This window comes from Echinops telfairi, unplaced genomic scaffold, assembly GCF_000313985.2.
Source record: "Echinops telfairi isolate 266 unplaced genomic scaffold, ASM31398v2 ScPeMD7_5;HRSCAF=22, whole genome shotgun sequence".
In the NCBI taxonomy this organism is placed as follows: Eukaryota; Metazoa; Chordata; class Mammalia; order Afrosoricida; family Tenrecidae; genus Echinops; species Echinops telfairi.
Window position 1 is genome coordinate 5,506,187 of NW_022103901.1, and position 9,622 is coordinate 5,515,808.

At 44.1% G+C, this 9,622-nt stretch overlaps 1 protein-coding gene across 1 annotated transcript in view; it reads left to right on the forward strand.

The window, feature by feature from the left end:
- Positions 1–6,706: 6,706 nt before the first annotated feature.
- The window catches only part of CCT6A (chaperonin containing TCP1 subunit 6A), a 15,700-nt gene continuing 12,784 nt past the window's right edge, over positions 6,707–9,622 (forward strand). The window contains exons 1-2 of the mRNA XM_045284512.1: positions 6,707–6,930; positions 7,589–7,652. Coding sequence (XP_045140447.1) covers positions 6,794–6,930; positions 7,589–7,652 — 201 coding nt within the window. The 5' untranslated portion in view covers positions 6,707–6,793. The remainder of the gene's footprint in view (positions 6,931–7,588; positions 7,653–9,622) is intronic.

The following is a 9,622-nucleotide window of genomic DNA, read 5'->3' on the forward strand; positions in this document are numbered from 1 at the left end:
GGTTGAGACCCCTTTGGGGGCCGAACAGCCCTTTCACAGGGGTCGTCCAATTCATAACAGGAGCAAAATGGCAGTGATGACATAGAACAAAAATAATTTTATGGTTGGGGGGTCAGCACAACATGAGGAACTGTATTAAAGGGTCACGGCATTAGGAAGATTGAGAACCACTGCTTTATGGGAACAGGAAAAGCCTCACCGTTTTGGAAAACCACACTCCTATCCCATACCAAAGGAGCCCCAGTGGCACAGGGGTAACACATTGGTCTGCTAACCATAAGATCAGCAGTTCAAAACCCCCAGCTGGTCCACCGGAGAAAAACAGGGCTTTCTACTCCTGTAAAGAGTTACAGTCTAGGAAATGCACAGGGGAAGCTCTATCCAGTTCCACAGAGTGACTAGGGGTCAGCACGGACTTGATGAATTTGAGTGACGAAAGGAACCCTGGTGAATGCCTCAGTCACTACCCAGAAAGTGAATTGTTTGAGCCCACCAACAAACAGCTCTGCTCTAAAAGACCTGCTTCCATAAAGATTACTGTCCAGGAGACCTGACAGGACAATTGTACTGTGTCCCATTGGGTCACTAGGAGATAGAATCAAGTAGAGGGTACACAGTCACACCATTGTTGTCAACAAATGCCGAGGCTCTTTGATCAGATGTGCCTTTGAGGTTCAGTATCCCCCAAATTCCACTAGTAAGAAAATGCCCGCAGGTTTGGGTGGCCTGGTTTAACTGCTCGATGGACATGGCTGCAAGGAAGAATTTTGATGTTTTGAGTCGAAGATTAAACAGTGGAAGGGAACAAAGCTGGAAATCTGACATAACAATGTAGTCATTCATCTGTGTGCATCTTGTAAGTAATTTTTGAAATTGGTATAATTTCTGATACAAGATGTTCCACACATACAGATGTTTTAGATGAATATGAAGACCGATAACCAATTCGTTTCAAGGGGAAAAGGGACTTCAGTGCAATCAATGTGAATGATTAGAACAGTTCATCTATGCTATTATTTATACTTATTTTAAATTTTGATAGTATTTATATTTCATAGATGTTAAACTGTATTAAACAGCATTTAGCCACAAGATTTATATTGAATGTCACCTGTCAGTTGCTCAAAAACTCACCGGATCCAGGCGATGCCGACTCATAGTGACCCTATAGGACATAGTGACCGTATAGAAGTGCACCTGTGAGGTTCTGAGACTATAACTGTAGAAAGCCCGCCTTGTGGTTTTGAATTAGCCTTTGCAGACCACAGCGGATGCATAACCATTATACCACCAGGGTTGAAGTCAATTGCTCAGGACCCTGGAATACACGTCACACTGACCACTGCACTAACAGTTGTGGCCATGGGATGGCAGTGTTGTAGACATCGTCCAGCTTTCTTCCTGCCATCCTGTCCGTTCTGACTCACAGCAACCCATTAGGACAGGGTAGAACTGCGCTTGTGGGTTTCCAAAACTGTAGCTCTTAGAAAGACAAAAGAAAGTTTTATTGGTATATAATTTACATATCACACAATTCAATAGTTCACATCAAGAAGCGTTGAGCAATCTTGACCACAATCAGGTTTTTTTTTTTTCACAATCAGTTTTTAAAAATTTTCTTCATTCTTTTACTCATCGTGATTAGCTCCCCATTTAGCCCCCAACCTCCCCCGCTGTGCCCCCAAGGAACCATTAATCCAGTTATTGTCTCTTATAGACTTACCAATCCCGGATTTCATATACTGAAGAAAAAAAACTAACAATAATAGCAAAGTAAAGCAGATAAGAACCTCAATAGAAAAGAAAGCAGAAAGCATTAAAAACTAGGACAAATTTTAAATGGATCAAAAGGGAGATCAAATGATAAGGTGTTAAATGTTAACGTATCCGCATCTGCAATAATCCTCCTTCCAGTGTATTCTGCATGATAGCAAAGCTATTCACATCCCTGGTCTCTGGTCAGAGGGAATTCACCAGCGGTTTAATCCACATATATTCCCCACCCCACCCCAACTTGTTTTAAACCGAAACTACTTTAAAATGGGTCAAAGGGGAGATTAAATGATAAGATAATATTACAGTACATTTTAACCTAACTATGTCTGCCATAATGTACTCTACAATGCTCTGTCTGATAACAAGGCTTACCGTTTTGAAGCCCAAAAGCCATTTGCAAGGTTCCCACATGGATTCAGCCTCTGGAGAACCCCCGATTAGAGTTGGGGGTTGTGAAAAGCTTACAGTCTCCGAAACCCACAGGGGTCATTCAAGTCTGTCCTACAGGGTTGCTTAGGAGTCAGAATCAACTCTGGATGGCAGTAAGTTGAGTTAAAAAGCTCAAGGGAAAATCCCATTATCCTTTCATTCCACTTTAGCCACAAGCTTTGCAAAGGCCCCTCATACTATATAAGAACATTGAAGTCACATTAGCTCATTCTTTTACTAAGTTTTGATCATAGCTAGTAAATAAAAAAACAATATAGTATTCCTAAAGGTTTTCTATAGATTTTTGTATGCTGACACATTTTCTAATGATTAACTACGTTTGACATGCAAATGCAGTCCCATGTCTAGAATGCATCCTAAGCCATTTTCACGTGCGTGTGAAATACCATAGGTACAGCATCGGTAATGGCAAAACACTGGAACCAACAAGATTTGATGGGGGGAGGGGCTGAGGGGTGCCACCAAACCTAGTGATGCCACTGTTTTGTCTGCCTCGTCTCTGGAAGCACGGGTCCCTCCAAGGGACATTCTTTTTATTATTTTATAATTAGGTTGTGTATTTTTAGTAATTTCACAGGCAAATCATATACTTCAACAGTTCATTCGTGTTCATAAACGTTAGACACCCATCACCACAATCAATTCCGGCACACTTCTTCCTTGTACTCATTGTTGTCAGCTCCCCATTTCCTGTCAGCCTCCCCTGTCATGTCGCTTTGACTCTAGTGATCCAGTTGTTTCTATAGGTTTACCTAATCTGGGTTTCATATACAAAGAATTGTAAAAAATCAGGATAAAACACAAACAGCTCAACAACTATGAAACAAAGAAAAACCACAATTGACCCTTTTTAATGAGGTTGCCACTGAAGGAAATGAAGGAAGCCCCTAGCCCTCCCTGAACAGAAGCCAAAGCAAAGGTGTTAAAAACATGCTGAAAGATGTCCACAGGCACACCAATGGAAAGGAGAAGATCCTCACGTCACCTACCTTCTGGAGCCCCAAGACCCTGAGGCTGAGAAGGCAGCCCCAACGCCCTCCGAAGAACACCCAGAGGAACAAGCTGGACTACTGTGCCATCATCAAGCGCCCCTGACCACGGAGCCGGCCATGAAGAAGATGGAAGATAACAACACACTAATATGCAATGTGGATGATGACAAGGCCAACAAGCACCAGGTCAAACAGGCTGTGAAGAAGCTCTGTGACACTGACGTAGCCAAGGTCAACACCTTGATCGGGCCTGACGGCAAGAAGAAGGCATATGTTCCACTGGTTCCTGACTCTGCTGTTGCCAACAAAATCGGAATCATCTAAACTGAGCCCAGCTGGCTAATGCTAAATATAAACTTTTTCAATACCTTCAAGAAGAAAACCACAATTAATAACAAAGCAGAAAGTATAATAAGCTGGAGCAAATTGTCTAGAAGAGAATGAGGGCAACATATGTGCAAACATGCCTGATTCAATTGATGTGTGGATTGTGATAAGAGTTGTACAAGCCCCCGATAAAATGATTTTTTAAAAAAATAAAAACTAAATTAAAAAAAATTTAAAACCTGGCGCAATTATACATTGAGTCAAGAGGAAGCTCAATGACAAGGTGTCATATTTTGACCTAACTATCTGAGGTTGCAGTAATCCACCCTGCAGTGTACTCTTGTCTGCCTGCAGGGCCTTACCCATCTCTGGTCCGTAGTCAGAGGGGATTCATCTCCGGGGCCTTTTTTATGTCACCCTCTCTAGCGTTGTCAGGGGTGCAGTCCACAGCCCCACCCCCTTGGTGACCCCACTGGTTGCAGCCCGAGAGAGTACGGTTCTACTCTGAGACTCACCGAGTTGCGGGAGGAAGAATCTACTGGAAGGAAACTGGTCATACTGGTTTTCTCCTGGAATAGTCATGGCAACTGCACAACACATTTTCAAATTCTGTCCGTTGTATGCCAGAAATACTTCTAGCGCCTCCCCCTTTGCTACTCCACCATCACTGTTTAATTTGGGAAGTTATATTCATATCTCTGCCACATAAAATGTTTTACTACAAAAGTCGCACATGTTTATAGCATCTTTCCTCGTTTTTAAATAACCAACCTATACATCAAAGCAATATATATATATATATATGTTTTAAATACCAGTAGATTTTAGAAACTTGATCAATTTATCATTTCTTTGGAAAGAAAAACAAACATATAAAAATTGCCAGGAAAATTTGGAAAAATACTGATGGATGAGGAGCATTTAGCTTTAACAAACTTGGAAACATACTTTAAACTATAGCAAATAAAATCCTATGGCAGATCTGCTTTAATACATAGACCTATAGAATAGAATACAGCCCGATGGGGAGTGCTTATGGTTGCATTACATATTAATAGTGAGAAAGAGATTTTTATGGAAAGTAAAATGAAAAAATGTTCGAGTGAGTCTGACCTCACTCCTTACCAAAATAAATTCCAGATGAACCAAAGATTAAAACAAGAATCAATTAAAAGAAAGATAGAAAGAAAGAGACCCTGGGGCCCTTAGACATCCGTTAGCCCTTAACTCGCACCCTGGACACAACTTTCAGACCAGCCTGTAGGGTAGACAATAACGTAAGGGATATAAGCATCCCTTAAACAATGGATCATATGAAATGATTCATTTCATGAAGTGGCAGCATTTGCCCAGGTGTAAACCTCAGAAGGCAGGCAGGCATAGGAGAAGGCAAAGGGCGAAGGGCAAACACGAGAAGGACCTTTAAATGCTACCTGGATGAAGGGTGCTTTGAGCTCCTATGTATTGGCCTGGGAAATTCCTCAAAGTCATCCAAACTTGTGATGTGGGGATGGGGATAGGAGAATCTGGCCTCTTTCCTAACCTCTCTCAGAACTGCTCCATGTAGTCTTTTAAAAAGGAATGGGCTTAGGTGGAGAGCAAATGTTTTGAGAATGATGAGGGCAGCGAATGCACAGATGTGCTTTACACCACTGATTTATGTGTGGATTGTGATAAGAGTTGCATGAGCCCCCAATAAAATGAGTTTTAAAAAATGAATTCTTTTGTTGTTGCTATTTTTAAATATGCACAGTAAAAACACATACTGATTCAGCAATTTCTACTTGTAGAACTCAGTGATGTTGTTTACATTGCGTTGGGTAACCATTCTCTCCTTTCTATTGAGTTGTTCCTGCTTCATTAGCATAAACTCAGTGCCTCATACCTGTCCTACCTAATTGATTGTTTATGATTGTCAATTTGAGTCCCTACAGATCCAGACCATCCTTAAAGGCCCTCTTTACTAGCTAACATAACTATTATTAGGCTTTAAGAAGACTTTAGGAGATATTTTTGGTTTAAAGATGATTTCAGGCAATAGTTCCAGTAGTTGCAGATTTATTTTTGATAGAATGCTTTAATAGCAACACAGGGAATAACTAATTTAGATTACGATCATACTTATCCAGGGTAGCATGCTTGTGGGCGACACCTGAGTGGGGAAAATGGGATGGGGAAAAGTAGGGAGACTTGAGAGCCTGAGGCAAAGGGAGGAGGGGATCATAGGAAACGTTTTTGGGGGTCTCTCCAACACAGGGGTCTGACCTTGAGCTGGTCATTGAATCTCTCACTGTAATCCCATTACCTGAGAAGTTGGTTTAATAATACAAAACATATCATTGCTGACATGAGATGGATCTTGGCTGAAGGCAGAGAACACTGGAATGATGTTTTCGTAGGTTTTATTGATGAAATAAAAGCCTTCAGCAGCGTGGATCATAATAAGCAATGGTTATGAATGGGATTTGGAGAACAAGTCATTGTGCCCATGTGGAAACTGCCCACAGACCAAGAGGCAGTCTTGGAATAATAAAGCAAGGGAATACTGCCTGGTTTAAAATCAGGATAGGTGACAGGGTTGTAGCTTTTCACCATCCGTAGATGCCCAGTAAGTGGGAATTGACCCCATGGCATCTAAGAACAAAATGTACAAAAATCGGTTTTTATGTCATGTTCCCAATCCCAAAGACAAATAAAAATGTGATTTATCAAGATACTGATCATAAAAGGCAATAATGGAAACTAAAGAGACATTCCATTTAAGCCAGCATCGATTTACAAGGCAGTAGTCAGAACGAAAGCCCGTTGTAAATCGGGGTAGTCTTTAAATGAAATCTGGTAAAAGGGATAAAAAGCAGGGGGAGAAATCTGAAGGCCAAACGTGCGGAGGGTAAGAGGAAGCCCCGAAGAGGAAGGCCAGAATCCTCCAGGAAAAGGCTGTACGTTCCTTTCAGGTCCTGCCCCAGAGAACACCACACCAGAACCTGCAGGCCGCAAACTGCCGGGCGCACGCGCCACCCGGACGAAAAGGAGGTCGGACCAGGGCGCGGGAGAGGGGGCGGGACCACTGGCCTGTGGCCCAATGAGCGGACAGGGCCAAGCAGTGGGCCAATGGCAGCAGCGCTCCGGCTCGCGGGGGGCGGGCCGGGCGCGCCCGATTTTTCCAGAAGGGTCCTGCTCGCGTTTCTCGGCCACGCCGAGCCGGCCTAAGGGTTTCTGCCTTTTTTCCTCCTCTTATACCCGCCACCATGTCGGCTGTGAAGACCCTGAACCCCAAGGCCGAGGTGGCGCGAGCCCAGGCGGCTCTGGCGGTCAACATCAGCGCGGCCCGAGGGCTGCAGGACGTGCTGAGGACCAACCTGGGCCCCAAGGGCACCATGAAGATGTGAGCGGGCATGGCGGAAGGGCGGGCCTGGGGTGGCACACCTCTGTCCGCGGCGGCCCTGCGGGCGGCGAGCCGAAACCTGCCCCTCGGCGCTCCGCGTGGCCGCCGCGGTCTTCCCCGCCCGGCCGGCCATTTCCTCTAGTCGCTGCGTTTCCGTGGAGAACAAAGCTGCCCACGTGCGCCGCCCTCCCCATCCTCCAGCTCCTTCGTCAGGCCTCCGAAGCTGCTCTGTCCGTGGGGGTGGGCCCTGGACCAGCCCGTAGCTCCGGTTTTCCCGAGTTTAGAGAGGAGGCCTCCCCCCCCCACCCCAAACCATGGAGTCGATTCCAAATGAGCGGCTTTAAATTAGGCGGCAGTAAGTCCTTACAGGAGTGGAAAGCCTCATCTTTTCTCATGTGGTGGGCTGCTGGGATTGAACTGCGGACCTTGAAGTAAACAACCCAAGCCTAACCCATCGCCACAGACCACAGCCCCCAGACCCACTGCTGTGGACCCCATGGACAGAGTAGAACTGGGGAACAGAGAACTGCGCCTCGTGGCTTCCGAGGTGGCAAATCTGTGGGAATAGACAGGCTCTTCTCGCCAGTTTAGAAAAGTCGGGGTTGATGGGAAGTTTCCTTTGGATTGGAACACTGATCGCATTTCTGCCCGTCAACAGGCTCGTTTCTGGCGCTGGAGACATCAAGCTGACCAAAGATGGTAACGTGCTGCTTCATGAAATGGTGAGACGGCTTTGCCACCTGCTTGATTTCACGTGTTGCTGTGGATTTGTAGGAAGAATTTTAATGTCCATCTCTTCTGTCCCCGCACCCTCCCATGCACTGTAGTTTGGGTAAAAGTTGACAGAGTAAAATGCCGTATATACTCGAGTATAAGCCGAGCCTCCCCCCCCTCCCCCAGCATTTTAAATGCAGTTTTGGAGGTAAAATTAGGGGCCTTGGGGGATATTCGGGTCAGCTTATACTCGAGTATATATGGTAGCTTTCTGTTCCAGCAGTTAATTTTGTTTTGTCCACATTTTAAAGTCCATTCTTTGAAAGGTCTATGAAAATTAAATTATCTGGTGGTGAATATTTCAACCATTGGAAGGTTTGGAAAAGGAATGTAATCTATGATAATACTGACAGGATTATTGGTCAGCCCTATGGCCGGATAGTTTGGATCCGGGCTCTTTTATCATTTTTAATCTGTTAAGGGATGAAATATGTAATTGTAAAACGTGCTGGGCAAATGAGCTGAAGTATGAGGTCACTCAGTTGTACATATAATCACCCACGTTCCACAGTCTCCACAGTTGAAATCTGGGAGGGGGACATTACTTGCCCATGATTTGATTTCAGAATAAAAGCCAGAATTTTGATAATAGTATGACATCCCATCAACATCCCCAAACCAAGCCCACTGTCACTGAGTTGATTCCAACTAGCCACCCTATGCAGGGTTTCTAAGAATAAATCTTAATGGGAACAGACACCACCAAACTCACCGCCTTCATGTCAATTCTAACTCCTGGTGCACGACTCTATAGGAGGGCAGGGTAGACCTGAGCCTGTGACATCCCTAAACTGTTAAATCCTTACCGTGGTAGAAAGCCTCATCTTTCTCCTGTAGAGAAGCTGGTGGTTTAGAATTGACCTCGAGGTTAGAGTCCAATTCAGAATCTACTGCGTCACCAGGGTGCTTGTAAATATCTTTAATAAGGGCTAGCTGAGTAGGGGCAAGTGGTTTATATTTATCAGACATAATGGTGGCCTATGCCATCAGGGACCAATTGAAGCCACAGTTTAAACTTGAGGTCACTCAGAAAAGTCACAGCTGCATAGCAAGTATGATTACTGAGAACAACTATGAAATTTGCACATCTTGGACCAGAGGCTTATTTTCTTTAAAGCACATGACAGGGAACACCCATGTGCCATGTATCTTGGGTCACCAAATAATCATCATACCTAGGACATGGATGCTCAGTAACTGCCATCTAAGGTACCATACATGATTGTTTTCACATTGTCTCTTTCAAATGTAAAGCCGTTTTCCCAGATGGTGAGCTGAAAGATCTGTCTGTAATAGGACAGTACGTGCGTCTGGTGCCTTGCACGTACACTAAAATACTTAGTCTTCTTTTTATTATCATTACTGTGGGATTTTTAAAAATCATTTTATTGGGGGTTTGTACAACTCTTATCAGCATACATCCATTGTGTCACGCACATTTGTACATTTGTTGCCATCATCATTATCAACTTAAGAGTATTCTTACCAGAAATTTCCAACATCAAATTCAGATACTGAGGCAATCGCCAAGATGACTGGTCTGGATGTTTTTAAAAGGAGTCTCTAAAGATGTAACAGGCCTGGTGACTCTTCAGATTAAAGGACCAGATGAGAGATGAGGTGCCATGGAAACCAGACTGTGCAGGAGCCATTGTGGGATAGTGCTGGAGGCATGGCAGATACTCTGCCCATCCCTAGCTCCTCCACAGTGGGGTTGCTTCTGTTGAAAGTGTTTGCAAGAGGACTTCTCCAGTTGCTAGTTTGATGTCTTTTTTTTTTTTTTTTTTTGATGTCTTAATAATACTGGAGGCTGCTGAGCTTTAATTTCAGGAGCACACAGAGCTTGTTAAAAGAGCCTGAGTCTGGGGCATGGTCTTGAACTTGTTACTAGTTCTGGTTAAGTGTTTGTCATTTACTC